Raw genomic sequence first — 22,805 nt, 5'->3', positions numbered from 1 at the left:
GAGGGTGGCCACCCCGACCGCACCACCAGAAATATTTAAGTTTTGTTGATTTGTTACATAAACACGCCAACCTCAAACTCCGTCTGGGCAATTAGGTGGCTCTCCTCTGAGCTCTGCCCTGCCAGGAGGGCGAGGCATGGGCTGCGTTCAGAACAAACCTGCTGCTAGGCTCAGCCTCGCCCTGGGAGGAAACATGGCTGACAACATAACAGAAAGTTTGTGTTTGTTAAGTATTTCAGAAGGGCGCTAAGAGCAGGGAGTGAGATTTTATAAATTTGAATTCAAAGGATATAACCATCCACCCCAGCGACATACTCCTCCTGGCCCCCGCGGGTGGAAACCAGCCCCCCAGGACAGACTCATGCTGTTCCCGGCGCCTCCCAGGATCCTGGAAGTGGCTTCTGGGAGTATCTCATCAGCAACCCCCTCGGCCTTGAAGGCTCTTAATCTGCTAAGCGTGAGGTGAGGCCTCACCTGCTAGGGAGGCCCTCAGCGCATCCCGCATGATCAGACACGAGTTCAGGATGGGAGATACCTGACTTGGCTGACCCTACGCATTTGTCATCTGAACTGTCCTCAGACACCTGTCCTCAGACACCTGGGACGCTGAGGTGCCATGAGGATCGCACTCGGGGGGCGTGGGCCTAAGAAGGGGTAGCTGGGGAAGGCCAGGAGAACGCCAGCGAACTGATTGCATTCTTTGGCTCTGGCGCATCAGGAATGGAGAGCACGTCACGGGGGTGCACCCTGTGCGGGAGGGGCTACAAAGAACCAGAAGGTCGGTGGCCTCGACTATTTATTTACTCATCCTCCACGTTAAGCCTTGTGCCGGACTCAGTGGTGTGGATGTTGGGCAACTCTGGCAGGGAAGAGACTAACAGCAGCAACTTGTTAAAATACTAATTCCTCGACTCAATTTCTTAGCTCTAAGTGGAGACAAGCAGCTGCATTTTTCACAAGTGTTGGGAGCAATTCTAATGCAGGTGGGAAACCAGCTAAAAAAAAGCCATGATTACAGAAGCTATGCGCAAAACTAGGCTAAGCGGTGGAGAAAATGATGAATGGCCTGGAGAGAATTCCTGTGTCCCACAGCCCCTGTGGATTTCGCCGACTCTTGAGTCCAGGGGGCACGGCCCGGCACGGCGTTGCTCCACACAGAGTCCGTGGAAGTAGCCATAGCCTTGGACTTGGGGCCCAGTGCCAGGTCAGGTGGCCTCTCTGGCCCTCCCTCTCTACTGCAGAGCTCCGGCCGCACAAAGGACGGAACTTGTATTACTCGGGAGGACGACCCACCACTGATAAGGAGGTAACAGGCGGGTGGCACTGTGAGGAATTTCTTTTTTGACTCCTGTTGAAGGCCCAATACACCAGCCTACTCCATTTTTGTGTTTTTCCTCCATCTTTTTTGGTCCATGAAATCCACTGTCTGTCCTAGAATCAACCATCTTACTAAGATCTTAAGCAGTCATGTTAAGAAGGTTTAGGGGGACAGTCCCCTGGATCTGTGGTTATATTAAGGATGGGGGCAAGTTAAGACCCCAGCAGACGGACTCTTCTGTCCCATCTCCAGCGACCAGAGTCTAACAGGGCTGTGGACACCAACTTGCTCGGGGGAAATTTGGGATCTTTTGCAGGATGAAGGATTGAAATCAAACCCAGTCTCCTAATTGGCCAATAGTTGCATTGAACAGTGAAGGTTTCTCCTTAAAAGGCTGTGCTCCTGTTTCCAGAATATTGTCAAATGCCTAAACAAAATCATCCATAGCTAGAAAGGAAACCAATGATAGGGAAATGCAGAATTAAAATATTGAAAAAATTCACATTTGGTTATAGTAATACATGTAGCTCTCTGTTGTAGACACAAGTGTAGCCGACCTACAAGTGTATTCATTTTGAGGTAGGATGTGAGAAACTTCAGTGATTTCTGCTGGTGACAGGGAGAGGTGCTGTGACTACTGCTCGGGTTGCTGCTGACGTTTCTGATAGAAGAAAATACACTATAGTTGTGGAGTTTGGTGAAAAAAAAAAAAATTTCCCCACCCAAGTTTATGGGCCCCTGAATTCTAGTCCGTGTTTCCTTGTTTGAAGCGTAGCTGTAAGAGCTTTTCTGCAGCCTGTCACTGGCTGAGTTAGTTAAAGAATAACATGAAGCTCTGTTTAAGCAAGTGATCTGTCCCAATGCTCAACTTTCTCAGAGGCTCTCGATTACAGGTTTGTAACAAATGCCATAAAAATGGACAAATATGTGCATATGCATTTTCCTGAAATAAACCCCATATGCTCGTCCACCTTATTTATGGGTACATGTAAATTATGATCAGAACCAAACCCTGGCCAATGTCGCTGGATGTCTCTCAACATCTCCTATGAATTGCTTTCGCGGCGTTAGCAGGTTCTAATGGAAACAGACAAAACGGGCCTGGAAGTAAAGGCAGAGTATCAAGGAATGGGTTGGCTAATTGCCTCGCTGCCCTTTTCCCGAGTCCCCATTCAGCCCTCTCTGGTGACCAGCTCATCCCCAGAGTATGTTCCCAGGAGCTTTCGCAGGGGATGCTGGCTCGTAGCCACCACAGGGCTGCGAGCAGAGAGGGCAAGACCCCATGTTCTCGTGCCACGTGGGTCACAGGGCCCACATTTCTGGCCAGCGATTTCTTACATTTCAGTTACACAGGCAGGAAAGAAATTGGGCCCCACTCTCCTCCGGCAGATTTCTAACCTCAGCCTACCAGGTCGAAGGTTATACGATTTTTTCCCTCATGCCTTGGAGTTTGGAGAGCGATTGGTAACTAGCTCTTCCCCAAATCACACCTCCTCTTGTCTGTGAAACCCATTAACTAAGCGACCAAAGACCTTTCCTGTCAGTGAAGGAAGCCCGACAGGAGTGTTTCCACATCAGGCCAGGGGAGGAGAGAAGACGGGCCCTCAGAACGTGCGGGATGACATCTAGGGGAGTGACAGCAAGGCCAGGCCGTGGGAAAACCCCCAGCAGCTCCTGCTCCCGGGTCCTGCAAGGGGGTGTTGAAAACAAGACTCACTCTTGTGTTCTGCATGGTCTTACCCCTTCCTGGTGATATGGTGAGTTGCCTGGTGAAAGCAGGACAAAAATCTGTCCTGGAACAGAAGCCTACAATCGATTTTTTTCCAAAAAATTTTCAAAAATAGAAAATGAAACTAAATGGCAGAGGAAAATAAGCAACTTGAGTACATAAAGCAATGGCTTAAAAATCAACTTGTGAGAAAGACAGCTTGCTGAATGCTGGATCTACAGACCAGACTGACCGTGACCCACCCTGTAGTCCTCAGGTAGATGTGTAATACTGGCTCGTCCTATATTTGGAGAGGGCCCCCCTAACTGAAGGGGGGGGCGCATTAGGACACTTCAATGGCCAATCAAATTATTCATGGAAGAGACAGTCTTTGAATGAGGAGGTTTTTAAGTTATTAAAGTGTTTTGGAACAAATTAAACTGTACATAAGGACACATTCTGGGCAGGGGCACTGGGGAGCGGGGTCAGGGCAGGGTGCAGCTCAGGGCAGGCAGGAAAGGCCCGGTGGCCAGGACGCCAGCGAGGATGTGCCTGCGGGACATGCGAGAAGTTTATGGCGACTCTTTAACTTATGCTGCTTAGAGAACAATCACGTCTTGTTTGTTCCTGAATCCTTGGTTTTGTCTTAACTTTTTATATAAGTTTGTATTATTGTAGGAAAAAACAGAAATGAAAACCCAGGAACTCCGGGGAGGGGGGAACGGCCACAGAGCATTCTTTACTGCGAAGTAAGGGTTGGGCAAAAGGAAAAAACTTTTGCCAGACACCTGACCTTTGAGAGTCCTTTTCTTTGCCCTTTGGGCCTTTAAAGGCTTAATGGCCATTGAGATTCATTCACGGGTGGAAGAAACTACCTAAACTCGTCAGTTTTTACTGAAGTGATGTCAACGCCACTGGCACTGCACAGTTCTGGACATTCACAAATGTGCTTTGTTCCAAGGACAGCATAAGCCCCGGCAGTTGGAAGGTTTCACGACTGACCAGATATTCCTCTGTGTGTGTGATTTTTTTTATTATGTTTATAAAGCTCTGGCTGCAGTCATATTTTCCCAAGAAATCGGAGGCAGGTAGCAAGCCCTAGCGGCTGGAGAGCTGAGAGCTTTATCTGGCGCTGAAGACTTGCTGGTGGGTTTTCGAGATACGTGTTTATTTTCAGTTCAAAGACAAAATAGAAAAATTCACAGCAGAACATGTTACCTTTTCGTTCACACTCTTTTAATCCCACAGTCCCCATACAATACACATTCCAAAGAGTAAGCAATAGGAAATAAAGTAAACTCTGCAGAAACAGAAAATAAATTAGTTTCCTTCAAACATGGTGGAGGTCCGTTTGCTGAATACTATATTCTGTTGCAAACGGAATTCGTCTTGAATGAAGAATAATAAATCTTTGGTCTATTTCACCATTTCTCCAGCAGCGTTTCGTAACAAGCATATTTCAAATTCGTGTTCTTTCTCCAAATGCAGCAAAAAGGCAAGGAGTAGTTTCTATTTCGGGAGCCTAAGAAACAGAAAAAAAATGTTTCACTGGTTTAGAACAGCTTTATCTCCTGGTGTTAAATTGAACTTATTATTGCTCTAAAGTTGGAGACTGAAAGAAAATTCCAGAAAAGATAAGAAATTCAGTTCCACAAGACAAGGCTGGGGTCACTGGGTGGACTCTCTTATGCGCAGCGGAGATTCAGCCCCATCTGTGACCCCTCGGCATGGACCCTGTACACAGTTTTCTAACTTCCTGAAAGACTTACTTAGAGACTCTGGCAGAAATTCCATGACTTCTAAGTTTGAGATCTAGACTCCAGAGCCTATGGAGTGAGACTGTTTCAGATTAGGAATCCGTTTCAGTTTCTCTTTTACAGTAGACACGGAGAAATGACAAATGCATTTAGGACAAGCACGGAGGTGAGCAGACCTAGGATCCTATTCTTGTTAAATAAAGCTTTGCTGCTTTTCTCTCGAAGAATAAGAGCCCTTTGTCCCTGCTGAACCCGGCAATGTTTTAGAAAGAGAAGTGATCAAACTATATTTTAAAAAGTGCAAACAAAACACCCAAGTTTCAGGGGAAAAAAGCTTTACCACTGCAGGAGAAATATAAATGCAAGTATTTTTGTCCTTTAATCTGAATTTATACATGAAAGAATGTATGTCCCGGCCAGGAGTTCACACTGGGCCAAGAGTTCACACTCGGCTGGAATACAGAGTCGGCCTTTGATGAGTGAGGGGCTGGGGCCGAAAAAGGCTTGATTAGCTTTCGAACAGGAGACAGTGATGAAACCAGGCGACTGGAAACTTCAAATACTCCCCCAAAGTCAGGGAAGTAAAAAGAAAACACAAGTATTGCAAGCAAAATAAACATTAACAAAAGGAAAATATTTTAGATGTTGAGGAGGGAGGCTTGCCTGGTGCAAACCCTGCCCCTGGCTCAGAGCTGTGGCTAGCCTCACTTCAGGGACATCGCTGGCCCTAGGGACACAGGGTCAGTGGCTCATGGGGAGGGGAGCAGGCGGGGCGGGGGTGAGGGGAAAGAGGATGGGCTTAGTGGACAGGAATGACCTGAGACTAAACCCAGAGCTTCCAAGCTCCAGATGGGTGGTGGCCTGATTCTCCAGGACATCTTTGCATCTGACCGTTTTGTGTTTCAAGAGGCTTAGAGTCTGGGGTTCCATATTTAAAAGACCTCAAAGGGCTGGCGAAAGTATACAGAATCTGATTTGTACATTTAAAACATCAGCAATGAATAGCTCAGGTGAGAGTGTAAAAATGAATTAGTTGTTTGTTGTTTTCTTGGTGGGGGAAAAAAGAACAATTTCAGAAGTAAGTGTATGAAGGCAGAATAGACAAAACATCTTATCCTGGTGTAAGAAGAACTCAGAGAATGCCCAGAACAAGTTTCTTTGAAAGGGAACTAAGATTTTCCCAATTGTGCTTCCAAATATTCCATTTTAGTTAGACATTTAATTAGCATGGTCTTTGAGATGTTAATGAGGTCATCTTTTAACTACCACCATCTTTTCTGAAAGTAGCCTGGGCTCCTAGCCTATTTTGACCCTCCCCGGTCATGGGAAAGTAAGAGGCACAGGCTCTTAAACCAAGGGCCTGTGGGGTGATGAACTGAGGACCTTTCTCTAGAAACATAAGGGTGATGAAGAATTTGTGAGCTGCTCCTTGAACCTTGAAACCCCTCGGTTTGCTACTGGGGTTCTGTCCACAGAAGGGCTGCCAGCAGCACCCAGGATAAATTTATGATTATTATTAAATTTTGCTCTAGAGGCAGTTTAGGGGAGAAATGAGCTGGTGTTATACTCCTTTCTGTGGATACAATTCAAGAAAAACAGTTCTTCGGTAAAAAAACTAACACGGCAGGACCAGAGTCAATCCGATGTGATAATAAACATAACTTCTGCACATCAGAACAAAGACAGAGAGTACGTGACTGCTTCGGGAAGTCTGCCTGACTTCATTGTGCTCAAGTGAATCTTGCCAAGGCTCAGAAATATGATTAAGGTTCAGAACAAGACACCAAAAGGGGTGGGAAAAAAAAAAAAATCAACCCTCCCAAATATAATCAGCTTCAAACAAAGGAATAATAGTCATGGCAGGATCCATTTCATAGGGACAAACACTTATTTAAATTACTTCTATTTGGTGAAGTCCAAAGGATTGAGTCAGGCGCTTAGTCTAACAATAGTGAAAGCACAGCAGGGCAGCCTAGGGAAGGAGGAGCAAGAGCTCAAATTCTGGTGATTTCTTGGCATCTCAGGTTCATACTAAGTCTCGTCCGATTTCCTAGAGGGTGAGGTCAGCAGGAAAGGCAGGGGAGCGGAAGAGCATGTCATCACGCGCACGCAGGCCCCTCCATGTGGAACACGTCTGCAGAGTCCCCAGGGCCGCCAGCCCGCCTGCTCCACAGCCAGAGCCGCGCTGGAGCCCGCCCGCGGCCAGACGTTTCCTCTCCGATGCCCAAGTGTGTCCCAGTTGACTGTCACCCAAGAGTCACCGTTCTTATTCTATGCTCGCTGAGCAGCAGGAATGCGCAGGGTGATCACCAGCAGAGCCCCAGAGGGAAGGGCTGCTTACTGTGGTTTGAGCTGAAGACACGTGCTCCTGCAGGGTGTGGGGATGGGTTTTGAACCACTGCCCGCCCAGCCCAGAACAGCACGGAGCAGTTTACAAAGAGGAAAGACTTCTTGGCTAAAAGAGCCGGAAAGCGCCAGTCAATGAGCGGTAACAGCTAGACCTGCTCTACTCTATCTGAATTTTGACCAAGTTATAACTTCTCATTCCAAATAATTATCTTTTGATATGAAAAAGAAATCATGGTTCGCTGCAAATTGCAGTTTTGTTTGAGTCGCTGGCATCTTCCAGAAGGGTGGAGGTTCATTTACCCTGTGACTGGAGTGAGAAGGGGTGAGCCAGAGGGCGAGCAGAGCTGGGTGGGGTCTTGGCGTCTGTCCTGATGAGCGGGGCAACTTGAGCCAGTTGTTGACTTCTCTGGGCTAGAGCTTTTGCACATATGAAGTAAAAATACTGCCCTTCTGACTGGGCCGATGACACCTGGCAGGCTAGTGGAGGAAGGGGTGCCCCTCAGCATCCTGCTCCCGTGAGCACAGCGTCCCCTGTAACCTGCCCCTGGGGGTGCTGTGGCCAGCCAAGTGAGGGGCTTAGCAGTGCCTGGCACTCTGGAGGGAATCATGGCAGGGCAGGGTCCTGAGCCCACCCCCAGTCAGTCTTTAAATACAATCCAGAGGAACACGTGTGGGGGAACAGGAACACAAGATTAAAGTCGTCAGTAACAACGCAAAGGTGTCCCTTGGCACTACCCGAGCCTTACTGCAATCACTCGGGTGTAGCTGGTTATGGGACTCACTTGGGCATTGCACTGAAAGGGAACCATGTGGCTGGAAATACACTATCCAAGAAAGATGAAAAAGTTGTACACGCTGCTTCTGGAGAAGAATGACAAATGGCAGAAATGCAGCACAATGGGTTCTTGACATGAAAAGGGAGATTCATCAGGACAGGGGTCAACTCCTCAGTTTAAGAGGAATAATATTGTTCTTTTCCCAAGGCCTGGCTGAGAAACCCAAGCCCTCCACACACACACACACACACACACACACTCTCTCTCTCTCTCTCTCTCTCACACACACACACACAAACACACACACACACACACACACTCTTTCTCTCATACAAAAAGGCTAAAAGAACACTGTCACCAAAGCTCCAGCTTACAGGCTTCTTAGTAAAATTAGTCTCCCTCAGCTCATTTCTGGAGTTTTCCTTTTCAGAAATGACAAAGACAGGAGATAAGCTTGTGGTTAAAACTAAAACTAAATCCAGGTTCTACTCTTCAGCAAAAAAAACCAAAAAAAAAACAAAACCAAAACACAACCACCCGCCCCCCACCAGAGAATTCCATACTTTGTAGTGATGTAATTTCACATAAGTGGCCCCTTTCTTTTCTCATCATAGCCGAGGTCACAGACTTACAAACACATCTCCCCCGGAGCTCGCTGGTGGAGAAACAGACTCAAGTATGGATCCCGTGTGCCTGGCTGAGGGCCATGTCTCCGAGAAAGTGAAAGCAGGGTCTTTCGGTCAAGGAAGCTCATCTGGAAGGCCCAGGATATGCTGGCAAGAGCGAGGGCAGCTGGAGGAGGAATTGGGGTGTTCATGTGGGGGCGGGGGAGAGGAATGTATGTATCTTGAGACCGTGGTGAGCACATGTCTGATACATGGGCTGGGGAAGCAGCTCCAAGCTTTAAAACTCCTGCTAGGGAGTCTCCAGGGAGGAGGGTTAGGAGACTGGTCATTTTTCTTCATGACGGAGGGTTGGGCAGGTGCGGCTGCAGAGCCAAGGGGCACATGAGTGAGACCACCGGCCCCCAGCAACTGTGGACTGTGTAAGGCGGCTCCTTGTCTAGTCCAAGCCTCCCAAGCTGCGCCCCCAGGAGCCACCCAGGGCTGGCATTTCTGCTGCCCTGTCCTTCCCGGGCCTCACAGGCTGCATCAGACCATCTGGCCCAGCTCTGTGTCTTCCCAGCGGCCTGTGGAGCCACAGTCCAGTTGGTGGGTTGAATTGTGTTCCTCAAAAACGAGGCTGAAGCCCTGACCCCAGGATCAGTGACAGGGACCTCATTTGGAAAGAGGGTCCTTGCAGAAGCAAAGTGGCCAGAGGGGGAGACGGGCCGGGCACTGCAAGACCGGGAGGCGAAGGATCCACCACCAGGAGCTGGGAGGAGGCAGCGAAGTTCTGCTGGGTCCTCAGAAAGGTCATGGGCCCGGGTTGTACCCTGACACTGGACTGCTCGTCTCCAGACATGTGGGAGAATGAATTTCTGCTGGTTTAAGGCACCCCGTCACGGCAACCTAAGAAATGAACACACCCAGGTTCCTTCATCATGATTCCAACTCTGAACCAGGAGATTACGTAGAAGGTAGGCCCAACCACTCTTTTAAAGTCATTTTAAAATGACTTCTGACGCTGCAGAAAGATGACTGAGTTTACAGGATTCCTCTGCCTTGCCAAGGGATGTCGCTGCTCTATTTGGCGATGACACGACTTAGCTGCTGGGACCACGCCCACCGCAGCAAGGCCTGTGTCCTGATGTCACACTGCACGTCCCCCCCCGGAGTGACCCAGGCTACTAGGCAGGAATTCATAGAAATCGAGTCAGGAGATTTTTATCAGATCATTTTTATAATAAATATGAGAAAAAACAAACCAAAACTGATGACCAAAAAGCACAAGCCAGCCAGCACCTAAGGCTGGCGCCATCGAGTCCGGAATAGTTTCCTAAAGCCAGTCAGCTCTGCCTACCTGAATGGGGTCTGTGCAAATCTTCTTCCTTCAGAACAAGCCTTTAATTTGCTCCGTTTTGGTGTCCAGGTCTATGTCGTAAAAGCAGGGCCGAGTGGGCAGGCCTGGCATGGTGCTCATCTAGGAGAAGACAGAGAATCAGACTCGGGGGGCTGAAGTGTTACGTGTGGCAAATGCTCCTTGAGGCCTGCTCCAGCATCTGCTCCACACAGGCTGACCACACCGGCCATTCAGCCTCACAGAACTTTAGGTTTTATACACGCATTTCTTTAAATTCACCACCTGCTCTTTTAATCTGTATTTAAGGAAAAGAGATAGAAAAGGCAAATGTCGACTTCCTGAAGTGGAGAAGACTTACCCCAGCCCTGCTTACCCACAGTGGTTCCCAAACAGTGATTTTCAAACTCTTTTTTTCTACATGAGATAGATTTATTTATTTATTTATACAAGCACTGGGTACAGTCAGAAGCACGGGAGGGTGAGAGAATTCACCAGAGCCAGAGCAGGGAGCAGAACAGGCAGATGGACGAAGTACACTGCTGAGGGGAGCAGCGGGCGGCAGGAGAGGTCTGCGCGCCATGCGGGACCCTCCTCCGGTGGCCGGGGAGCAGCCGGGGATTGAACTGGCGCTGCAGAGACTGTGGGCAGCTTCGCAACCCAGCGCTCAACCACTGCGCCATGGGGGAGGCCCTGTACATGAGATCTTAATGCTGCTCCCCAACAAAGATGAGCCCGTCTGGTCGAAGGGGATGAAGGAGTGGGTGCAGGGTACCCCAAGACATCTCTCTGTGAAACCCACAACTCCTGGAGCAGAGTTTGACAACTTCTGTTCTCCAGCTGGAATCGCTGTGGCTGCCTAAATATCACCAGTTTATTGAGAATGTACTATGTGGTTAGCACTGGACTGAATACTTGACTGCTTTTCCCTCTCAACAGCCCGAAGAGGTAAGTTCTTTCACCCTTGCGAGTTATGAGGAAGGAAATGCTTTCTAGAGGGTTAGTCCCTTGCCCCAGGTCACACAGATCATAAGCTGCAAATCAAGAAATCTGAGTCCACGGCTGTATCTCCAATTGCTCCTTTCATTTTGTGCCCCTTCTGGACATGCTATACTTTTACATGAGTGACCTGACTGTGCCCCTCACCACTGTGGGGTGACCTGCTCCCTACTGACTTTACTCCCTCCTGTGGTTTAGTGGGGCCCTTTTCATACAAAGGCTGCTGGCCGCCCCGCTGGCGGAGCCGCCAATGGGATGAAGCCAAGAGCACTTACGCACGCAGGCCTTGCCGGCTCCGTCCCACCTGCTGAAAAGTCTCCAGTGAAAAATGTGCCCAGACAAGCCTGTCCCCAAACCGGAGCTTTTAAAAGTAGCCAAGACATAAACGCCAGGAAGAGCAAAAGGTCGTCCCCCTCTGTTCAACTGACTTCTCTCAGATGGGGGACAAAGACTCCCATGTTCCTTTCCAGTGACGCAACTGCCACCTGCAGGAGGAGGACTCCTTCTTTGGGATAAGCGACACCCGACAAGAAAGCCGGGTCTGGAGGGCCGAGGGGCTGCTAGTCCCGGGGACAAAGAGCTCTGGCCAATACATCTACTTTCAAATACAACTTCTCCTGCTGAGCACACGCAATATGGAATTATGTCAACAAGGCCATTCACACTCACGTCGAATCCTCCCTCAACAGAAAACTCAGTTCTCAGGGCTGGTGGCCCCCACAGGAGCGCCAGTCCCGTTCCACAGGAAGGAAGAATTTGAGAGCCCCTGGGGTTGCTCTCTGGCCCCTGCCAGGGGTTGGGGTGGCCTCTGTTGGCTTGAGCAGTGTGACTTCTAAGGGGGCTTCTGCTTAAAATACGGAGGGACCACGACATGCACTCAGGCGTCACGCGGCACTGACGACGCTTTCACAAAGGCTGAAAAACAGAGGCCTCTGCCCTTCTTGACCCTCATTTTAACTATAATCAATCTTCCAAATCAAAGTGATTTTAGTCTCAGCTTATTTAGGAGAAATCAGTCCTATGAAGAAATAGCCTTCATAAGCGTACATTAGGTCTAGTGCAGAGAAAATACTCGTGAACTTAGGAGGAGGCAAAAGCAGAAGTCGTATGTTCAGTGGAGACATTATTTAGAAAATTCTGTCTGTGACAGAATCCAAATTTCAATTTAACCATAGCATCGCTGTTGTGAATTTTGTTGTGATGGTGTGAAGTGACCTCTTTTCCTGTTGGTTCAAGAAAGAAACAAGCGCTGTGTTCACCTCCCCTGGTGACCCGACGCCTCCCCAACAGGTGACTCAACATGGCTGCTGTCAATCACCTTGTTTAGGAAAGTCAAGGACCAAAACGACTATAATGGTTAACCACATTATGATGTAAATTCAATAAAAATATTTTCTTTTTTATGAAATCATTCAAAGATTTGAGGTCTTTATTAAGAAAAGGATGTCTGGGTTGTAAATCCAGTATCCATTGCTTCTCGGCCTTTTGACCAAGACCAACTGTGAACAGTGTGTCCAGTAGTGTTAGGTCCTCAGTAAATACTTCTAAAAAACAGATGAGCAAAGATGGAGACTGCCTGGGAAAGCTCAGGAAATGAACAAAAGGAAAACTTCTGGGGGGTTGGGCCTGTCTGGTGCTCCCTCCTCCTGTGGCTGCAAGGGGCAGGCCTGTTTATATCTACTGGCCATTTAGATAATGAAGCAAGTCAGCTAAAAGGAGACCTGAGGGAAAATGGCCTCGCATCAATGTCACACGGCTGACGGCTGGAAGAGAGATGAAAAATCACTCCAAGGCCAGCAGATAGTGCGGCTACCGCTGTGACTTCTGTTGTGCAGATGGATGTCGTGGGGGTTTACTCTGGGCGGTCAGCCAGCATCTACCTGCACGCGTGTGCGTGCCTCCAACACAGACCCAGGTCTAGCAGCCCGGGTGTACTCGGGCATGCCCTGAGGGCCCTGACCTTGCCGTGGGCAGCGAGTGCCTGTGACTGTGTGCAAGGAGATGTGGAAGGACCCAGCACTCAAGCCACAGCCTTCGCCGAGCATGCACTGGGGATGCCCAGGTGGAAGGACCTGCACATGCTTCCCACTGGACAGGCTAATAAAGCAGAGGCCTGGCTGTGGCATTCGGGACCAGTCATTTTTTGCTCATCAAAAGTCTTTCCTTCTTCCCTGCTCATGAGAAAAGAATGAACACAATGCATTCTTAACTTATGACTTGCTATAATGGAAGTCAAGTTGAATTACTGTAAAAATCACTATGGTGCGCTCACATATTATGCCAGCATTACACAGCTCTGATTATTCCCATTTATTTCAATGACCTTGAATGAAAGCAAATAGTAACTTTTCTCTTCTGCAAGGGAGAGCATAAGTTTCTTTCCCTGGTAGGAAGCCTGTCCCCAATGAACTTTTCTATTCATTAAAAAAAAAGTCATTGAAAGTGATTATTAAGACATAGATGTTAGGAAGTAAATCCTTGCTATCCTGATTTTCCTTCCTAGAGGTAATAATCCCTGGGAACAATTTCTTGTGCAAACTCCCATGATATTTTCTCGCCCTACATAAGCCACATACAGAAACCGACCCCTGTACATGGACACATCTGATATTTGATTTACATGGAGACTAAAACTGAAAATAGGTACCTGGGGTAAATTCTAAAGGGAATGCCACTGGGGTGGAAGCGTCCAGAAGAGCTGTCACTGACATACTCTATATGAAAAGTCAGTGGCCTGCCTTTTGGACGAGAGCTAGGGAGTTGTTTTGGAGAGCAAGAAAAGATACTTGTGAAGCAGAAGGGTGTGGCTGACCAGATGCAGATGAAGGAATTGCTTGCAGTGCTTCACACAAGCTAGAAAATGAAAATATTACAGAGGATGAATGGTTTCAAGTTAAAAGCCTACTATGCATGAGACCCCCCACGTCTCCCTTTATTTGTTCTGACTCTAAGGGTGTGTCCCTAAGGCTGCTTTCAGCTGTGGCTGCCAGCATCACCCCCGCACTGCTTACTCAGTAAGACAATGTTCTTCCTGCCAGGTCCCTGGAAGACCAGCGTGGCACGGGCAGGCGGGGCAGCCTGAGGTGCCACCATTGTCCTTGGGCTTCCTGCGCTGAGTGGGAGCTCCAGGCTGGAGCCACACCTGTGTATCCTAGACACGTTTTCTTTCATGGAGCCTTATTTTTTTTTCTGGATCCTTTATCAATATTCAAATAACAGTAACTTGGTACTCTCTAGTTCCCATGGTAAAACTTCTGGTAGAGGTACATATCAGGTAGAAAATGTAGCTGTATCTAGATACATATCTTCTCCAGGGCCTCACATACAACTTGCACATGCTACATGCTAAGTCTACCACATACCTGGCACATACTAAGCATCTCATTTAATTTCAGAAGCCCCCTAAGATTAGCGTTATTTTTTTTCATTATCCCCACTTTGCAGATCAGGAAAATGAGACATGGAAAACAGAATAATTTGCCCCAAGGCACACTGTTAATACCTGTGTGGCGTTCACATGCAGACAGCGTGACCCCAGGCCTCGGCCCTAACCCTGCAGCCCTACTGCCTGCCTTGCACTTGGCATTTAGTCTCGGGCTGGGACGGCATAGGGCTGGTCTTTTCGCAGCGGGAGTGCGCGTCCTTTCAAGCTACAGCTGCTTCCACAGCATTAAAATCAACAAATATACACAAATGTGTAAATTCATTCACCGTAACTTTTAGTCTTGGTTCCCTTTAAACTTTAACATTTATTTAAGCATATGTGACATGGCTTATACTTGGCACAGTACTTTTCCAAATTACATCTTAAAAAAAATAACACCTGGACTGTTAGACCAGCTTTAAGACGTGGCTTACTTATTCCTATCTGAGAAGTATAAATAGTTGCTGTTATCCACTGAAACAACTTAAAAGGCATATGAATTTTTACTTAAAAATTGCTGGCAAAATGTTCTAGAGTTGAGATTTGCTCTGGTAACTAGCTTTACTGGGTTGGCAAAGTCCCAGTTAGACAGTTGTAAAATAACACTACCACGACCAACCACTGGCTGCTCTGTCTGTCCCTTCTCGCTTCCTAAAGGCTGCTTTGTTTTGACTCATTCCCAGAAAGAAACATTAAGGTCGCACCTACACGCTTGTTTACACTGCACCCTTCCTAGGACCATGGATGTTACCAAGGGCTCCCCGCCTCGCCCATGTCACCCATAGTGACTGCATCTGAGCCTGAGGCAGGGGAGATGCGGGGAGGGGGCTTTGGTATTGTATTTCTATTTACAGGTGCAGAAAAGGGCTGAAGGCAGTTGTGTGACTTTCCCTGGGTCACGGAGGAATGGCAATATCAAGCGCAAGGCTTGTAAGAGGCGTGCAGAATCAAGGGGGTAGCAGAACCCCATGGAGCCTAGGTGGGGAGGGCCCGTCCTTGCTATTTGAGTGTTTTTGCACAAGCTACTTCCTCCAGCCTAGTTCTTTACTTGGAAATCAGTACGAGTATAAGAACATCCATAGTATGAAGTATCCATAGTATGAAGTCTATTTTCAAAATTAAAATGAGATAAAGTAGGAAAGATTCTATAGCCTGGTGTTTAGTACACAATAAACACGTGGGCTATTCTATTATAGAATTATCTATAAGAAGAGTGTGTTTTAAGTTATGACAGAAAGAGGAAAAGGAAACTTGGAAATAAATCTATCTCTGACTGTGTTTCCTTCATGGGAAAAAAGGGCTCATTAGTTTTATGAGATTGTTCCCTACTTTTTCTGGCGCTACATCGCGAAGTCACACTTTCTGTACTTACTACTGGCGGCAATCAGGTCTGAAGCCAAACCCAAAAGCCAAGACCAAAAGTATCAAGCAAACAGGATCACATTCACCGAGGACACATGTTATTTTAAAGACGGAACCTTCAGTGGTGCGACAAGAAACAAAACCAGGTGTGATTCTGAACTCAACTCTAGGTTTTTTTTGTATGTGTGTAGAACTGGGGTGTAGGCAGGAAGTGTGGGAGCGGGTGGTGGTGGTAGGAGGATTCACCAGAGACAGAGTGGGGAGCAGAGCAGGCAGACTTACTGAAATCCACTGCTGAGGGAAGCAGCGGGGAGACAGGAGAGGGCTGCCGCTCCATATGTGGGTCAGCTCCCTGGCCGGGGATGGAACTCAGGCCGTAGCGGTGATGGCGCTGAGACTTAAGAAAGACCGGTCTCTGCACAGGCCCAGAGACACTGCCCCTCCTCCTACACCTTCTTCAGCTTTTAGTTCCTCCATCAGCCATTGAAGGGACAGGTGGCTCGTCACAAGCCTCCCCCCCTAGCCTGGGCAACAAACCAATTCCATCAGGCTTCACTGTTTGGAAACTCATTATAAAGAAATCAAATTCTGGTTTCTGAGAAGCTCATCTTCAGAAAACTAGTCTCGATGCTCCGGGCATGAGTATTATCCTAAGGTCCTTCTGGCAATTCAATCATGATGCCAAAACCTTGTTAAGCAGAGAGAGAGGGGGCGGGGAAGAGACGGGAAGAAGGGAGGCAGGCGCGGGTACCACCACAACCGCTTCACTTGAGCTGCCTGGTGTTTGTCTGCAAGGCACTTGTAAGCAAAGACACAGCTTCCCGAGAAGTCCAGATTTCCCCTTTTGTTTCCGGACCCCTGCAAACGCCTCCTCCTCGGAGATAACATGCGGCTCAGCAGCAAAACCTGACAAGGCTCTGGTGGGCCACTGGGTCCTAGTTTTAACTGCCCCCTTCAGGCTTCTCTTGGGTCAGTGGCAAAGGAGAGCTTCCTGACTTCAGAGACACGAGCTCCCGGCTTTCTAATACAGGAGGACGTGGCTCCTTACATCCTATTGTCCATATAACACCTCGACAGCAATTACAGAGCTATCTTTATTCCTGGTCAGATGGGGATTAAGAGGATTCTGTAAGCAGCACTCACAGTGAAACAATCTCACATATTCTGAGTCCACTGCCATTTCTCTGGAGTCGGCATCGGCCTCGTAGCTTCACTGGCTCAGCTTTCTATGTGCCTGTCCTTCATGCACCAATCCGGCCGAAGCCTCGCTCGCTCCTTCAGATGCCCAAGCACGTGGGCATATGCCCCTTCCCTGCAGTCACTGCAGGCACCTCCAGCCCGTGGGTCTGCAAACTGTTGAGTGGTGGGCTTTCGCTCGGGCCAGGATCCTGGGACTCTCTCCTACTGTCTCAGTTTCCACGCACTGTACTCATAGAGGGGAGTGTGCACCCCAGGGTGACTCCGAACTCCTCCTTAACCGCAGGTGTGACCTGAGACTTCTAACTAATAGTATTTGGCACTGAATGATTAGGTCACATCGTAGGGCAGAAGCAGGGGGATGTCCTGCCATCTTAGCTGATTCAAGAGGAAGACTCCTCTCCCAAAACACACACATCCCGCCTTTCAATAAACTTAAAATAATAATGAAAATAAAAATAAGAGGGCCTACAAAAACCAGAACCAAAACCAAAAACATCGTAGATGGCCTCCGGCTTACAATCAGCTAAAAGCTGGGGCCTCAGTCTTACAACCTCAAGGACCAGAAATCTGCCAGTCAGTCGTGAGTTTGGAGGTGGCTCCTCTAACCTCAGCTGAGGCTCCTCAGCAGTAACAAGGACAGGACTGCAGAGGACTCAGCTGAGCTGTGCCGGCTGGACTCCTGGCCCAGGGCAATTGGGAGACAATAAATGTGTTGTTTAAGCTACTAAATTTGTGGCAATTTGTTATACAACATAGAAAAAAATTTTTTTCCTCCTTAATTTTTTTTTACTTTCTGTCACTGCTTTTAGAACAGACTGCATTGTTTAGCAACTTGGTAAATAATAAATTGCTTGTTTGCGCTTAGAAAACAGGTTGCTTTGAACATTCACATACACCTCTTTATATGGACATACTTTTCATTTTTCTTCAGCAGTTAGGATGAGAATGGCTTGGTCATACCAAGTGCATGTTTAACCTGTACAGAAACTACCAACATGTTTTCTAAAGGGGTCGTATAATCCTAGGTCGTGTAACCCCAACCAGTCTTCACTTCGGATATTCTAAGAGCTATGTAGTGGTATCTGAGTGTGGTTTCAATTCACATTTCCCCAATCTTTTCATGTACTTATCATATTTATTTTGCTCGGTGAAGTGTCCATTCAAGTCTTTTACTTATTTTTACTAAGCGTTTTCTGTTTTTGTCTTGATGGTGTTTTGAGAGTTCTATACTCTGGATACAAGTCCTTATCTGATAGATGACTTGCAAATGGTTGTTCTCTCTTTGGCTTATTTTGCTTCCAATTTTTCCCCCCAGATGTCTTTCAGTGTTGATTTTTTAGTTTAATTCCATTGTGGTTAGAGAACATATTTTGTATGACTTGAATCCTTTCAAAATTTGTTCAGTCTTAATTTGTGATCCAGAATATGGTCTATCTTGGCAAATATTCTGTGTACATTTGAAAAGAATGTGTAATTTGCTGTTGTTAGGTGGAGTATTTTATTAATGCCAATTAGGTCAAGTTGGATAGTAATATTGTTCAAATCTTCTATATCCGTATTAGCTTTCTCTTCACTTGTTCTGGAGGAGTTTTAAAATCTGATTGTATTTATGACTTTGTCTATGTTTCCTTGCATCTTTTATTTCATGCATGTTAAAGCTTTATTATTAGATGCATAAATACTTAGGATTGTCATGTCCTGTTGATGAAATAGCCCCTCTACTATTATGAAACAATCCTCCTTTATTTTTGGCTCTATTCATTGCTGTAGTTCTATTTTGCTGTTTCTCCAGCTTTCTTTTGGTTAGTATTAGAATTTTTCTTCTAACTTATGTCTTTTATATTTAAAGTTGGTTTCTCCTCGACAGTATATAGTTAAATCTTGCATTGTTAGCTAATCTGATAATCTCTGATTTTTAATTAAAATATTTAGCTCATTTATATTTAATGTGGTTAATACAGTTGTGTTTAAATTTACTATCTTAGGACCTCCCTGGTGGTGCAAGGGATTAAGGACTGCACTATGAAGCAATCCACAGCCTCTGCAGCATGAGTTCAATCCCGCACCATCCAGGGAGCAACCCACATGGCGCAGCAGACTCTCCTGTCTTGCCCGCTGCGCCCCTCAGCAGTGTACTTCGGTCAATCTGCCTGTTCTGTTCCCCACTCTGTCTCTGGTGAATCTTCTCACCCCCCGCATCTCTGGCCTGTACCCCAGTTCTTGTATGCATAAATAAATCTTTAAAAAAAATTAAAAAAATAAATGTACTATCTTGCTACTCTTTATTGCTTTGTCCTATCCTTTGTTTCTTCTTTTTCTGCCTTCTTTGCATTATTTTAATGATTTCATTTTATTTCTTTATTGGTTTACAAACTATGGCTATTTGTATTATTGTTTTAGTGGCTTCCTTAGCGTTATTTATTTATTTATTTATTTATTTATTTATTTATTTATTCATTCATTCATTCATTCAGCACTGGGTACAGTCAGAAGTGCAGGAGGGTGAGAGAATTCACCAGAGCCAGACCAGGAGCAGAACAGGCAGAAGGACCGAAGTACACTGCTAAGGGGAGCAGTGGGCGGCAGGAGAGGTCTGCGTGCCATGTTGGACCCTCGCTGGTGGCCAGGGATCGAACCGGTGCTGCAGAGGCTGTGGGCAGCTTCGCAGACCAGCGCTCAACCCCTGCGCCACCAGGGGAGGTCGGCTTCCTTAGTGTTTTGATGTACGTTTAACCTTTCACAGTCCACCTTCAAATTATATCTACTTATTCTCATATAAGAATCCAATATAAGTGTATTTCCATCTCTCTTCTCCTAGACTTTGTGCTTTTTTTTAAAAAAGATTTATTTATGAATGCATACAAGAACTGGGGTATAGGCCAGAGTTATGGAGAGTGAGAGGAATCACCAGAGACAGGATGAGGTGCAGAATAGGCAGATTGACTGAAATATACTGCTGAAGGGAGCAGTGGGTGAGTCAGGAGATGTCTGCTTAGCTATGTGGGTCACTGCCCTGACCAGGGATCAAACCCGCGTTGCCGTGGCTGCGGACAGATTCATAGGTTGCATCTTAACCCCTTGCACCACCAGGGAGGCCCTCAACCTAGTTTTTTTTTTTTTTTTAAAGGGATACAGTCTTTTTTTTTTTTTTTAAAAGATTGATTGAATTATTTATACAAGCACTGGGTACAGTCAGAAGCATGGGAGGGTGAGAGAATTCACCAGAGCCAGAGCGGGGAGCAGAACAGGCAGAAGTACACTGAAGTACACTGCTGAGGGGAGCAGCGGGCAGCAGGAGAGGTCTGCGCGCCATGTGGGACCCTCCTCCAGTGGCCGGGGAGCAGCCGGGGATTGAACTGGCGCTGCAGAGGCTGCGGCAGCTTCGCAACCCAGCGCTCAACCGCTGCGCCACTGGGGAGGCCCATCAATCTAGTTTTTAAAAGGTATTTTAATTGAATAGATTATTCTAGGCTGAGAATTTTTTCCAGAGTTCTTTAAAATACTTTAAAAATATCATTCCCATTGTCTTCTTTTGCATTATTTCTGCAAAGAAATCACTGTCAACTTATCTTTGTTTCTCCCTATATAATGTCTTATCCTCTGAGTAATTTTGAGGTACTTTATCAATTGTTTTTAAACAATTTGATTAGGAGATGTCTTTTTTTTTGTAGATTCACTCAATTTTTTGAATCTGTGGGTTTACCGTTTCTGTGATTAGGGAAAATTTTGGTTATTATTTCTTAAAATACTTTCAGTCCTTTCTTTTTTATGGGACAGTAATGATATGTATTTATTGTTATCTGAAATAGTCTCAAAGCTCACTGAAGTTCTTTTCATTTTTTTCAGTCTTCTCCTTCAGTTCAAATAGTTTCTATTGTTGTCTTCAAATGAATCTTTTCCTCTGCAATCTGTAGTCTGTCATTAACTTGAGCATTTTATTTTTTTTACCTTAAGACATTGCATTTTCCCAGTTTAAGATGAAACTTTTCTATCTTCTTTGTTTTCAATTAACATGTTAAATGTTTTCCCTCGTTTTTTAAACACATTGATTACAGCTATAACTCTTTTAATGTCCCTGTCTCTTAATCCTATCATCTGTCATTTAAGGGTTCACTTGGCTTAACTTTTCTCAGAATGTTTTATTTTTTCTACTCATTTACATGCTTGATAATTCTGGACTGGATGTCAGATGTTTTATTTTGCTGGGTTCTGGAAATTTTTATAAATATTTTTATACTTTGTTCTGGGACATAGTTTAGTTAGTTGAAAACAATTTGATCTTGTTGGGTTTTGCTTTTAAAACACTGTTGGGTGGGACCAGAGCTGGTTTAGGTTAGTGTCTCTTCTTTGAGGCAAAACTCTCCCCGCTTCACTGTGGGAGTCATGCATTGTTCCTTTCATTTTTTCAGGTCACCCTTTGCCTGGGATCATGCATACATCATGCTTGCTCTGAGTAAGACTTATGCTCAAGGAGGACCCTCACAGACCATCAGAGCTTCTCTGTGCACAGCTCTTCCCTCTCAGCAATCTGCCCTGCAGACTTGAGTTGCCTTGGCTTCCTCTGACCCCTGGCTCCATGTCTTTAGCTCAGGGTGAACACTGCCTGGGGTTCCACTCGCTACACTGCAGGTGGTAGGCTAGGGCAAATTGTAGGGTTCACCTGGTTTGTTTCCTGTTTTTCAGCTATCAGTGCCCTTTGCTGCCTGATGTCCAATGTCTTGAGTGATGTTATTCACATACTTTGCCCAGTTTTTTAGTTGTTTCCGTTGGGAGAGTAAACCTGGCTCCTGTTACTCCACTTTCACTAGAATGCAATTTGCTTTTAAGAATGTTAATATCATTGGAGAAGATATTATTGCCTTATAAATGTGAGTAGGAATGTTACAGGCTGATGGAGATTTTTAAGGTTATTGTTATGTCATTCACTCTACCTAGCTAGAGTAAGGTTATTGCAAACATTTTATTATGACATATAATGACAGAATTTGATATGCAATCCAAAAATAAAACTATGCTAGTGAGTTAGGTCCAACCACACGGGACAATGAGCCAAAAATCAAATGACTTTCTTAAGCCTAGAGTCAAAATTCCATTCACTTATTCACATGTAAAATAAAAACAGAATTTTTTTTTTTGGGGGGGTATAAAAAACATTTGCAATGCTTGAAAGAAATTCTGTGCTTTAAAGGGGGATATGGGCCTTCCCAGAGGTGCAGCAGTTGAGCGCTGGGCTGCGAAGCTGCCCGCAGCCTCTGCAGTGCCAGTTCGATCCCCGGCCACAGGCGAGGGTCCCACATGGCGCGCAGACCTCTCCTGCCGTGCCCGCTGCTCCCCTCAGCAGTGTGTTTCATCAGTCTGCCTGTTCTGCTCCCTGCTCTGGCTCTGGTGAATTCTCTCAGCCTCCTGTGCATCTGACTGTACCCAGTGCTTGTATAAATAAATAAATAATTCTTAAAAAAAAAAAAAAATAAAGGGGGCATAGATTAATATAATATGTACAGTTTTTAAAAAGAAAATTATAGACAATAGGAAATAAGGCAGCATACATATTTTATGTTTAACTTTACAAACTGAAAAACAATAAAAAAGATTTTTTTTACTTACTGCTGTTATCTGCTTTTCTCAATCAAAACAAGCCAGTTTTCTCTGAACTTTTCTCCTTTTGGCAAGCAGGCTCACTGCTTTGCTACTGACACAAGCAGCAGGGACCATTTGAAGTTCGGCCTGCCTCCCTCAGCTGCCCTCCCGGTGACCTTGGTGAATGAAGTCTTCCCATGATGGCACATTCTCAAATAAATATGTGGCTCAGGCATCTGACAAGCATCCGAGTAATTCTCTAGCATGTTGAAGGAGAGCGATACCATCGGCCCATTAGCTACTTTCCCACAGAAACCAAGCCAATACCTCCTGAATTTTTCACGCACTACATACAAACTAGACAAAGGAGAGGTCC

At 46.1% G+C, this 22,805-nt stretch overlaps 1 protein-coding gene across 1 annotated transcript in view; it reads right to left on the bottom strand.

The window, feature by feature from the left end:
* Positions 1 to 9,900: 9,900 nt before the first annotated feature.
* The window catches only part of MTHFD1L (methylenetetrahydrofolate dehydrogenase (NADP+ dependent) 1 like), a gene marked incomplete at both ends in the record, with an annotated part of 149,604 nt that continues 136,699 nt past the window's right edge, over positions 9,901 to 22,805 (bottom strand). Inside the window, one exon of the mRNA XM_084227680.1 lies at positions 9,901 to 9,990. Coding sequence (XP_084083806.1) covers positions 9,901 to 9,990 — 90 coding nt within the window. The remainder of the gene's footprint in view (positions 9,991 to 22,805) is intronic.

Source organism: Talpa europaea, assembly GCF_964194135.1.
Source record: "Talpa europaea genome assembly, chromosome: 2".
Classification (NCBI taxonomy): Eukaryota; Metazoa; Chordata; class Mammalia; order Eulipotyphla; family Talpidae; genus Talpa; species Talpa europaea.
Note: the sequence above shows the minus strand (reverse complement) of the source record. Positions and strands in the feature narration are given on the sequence as shown.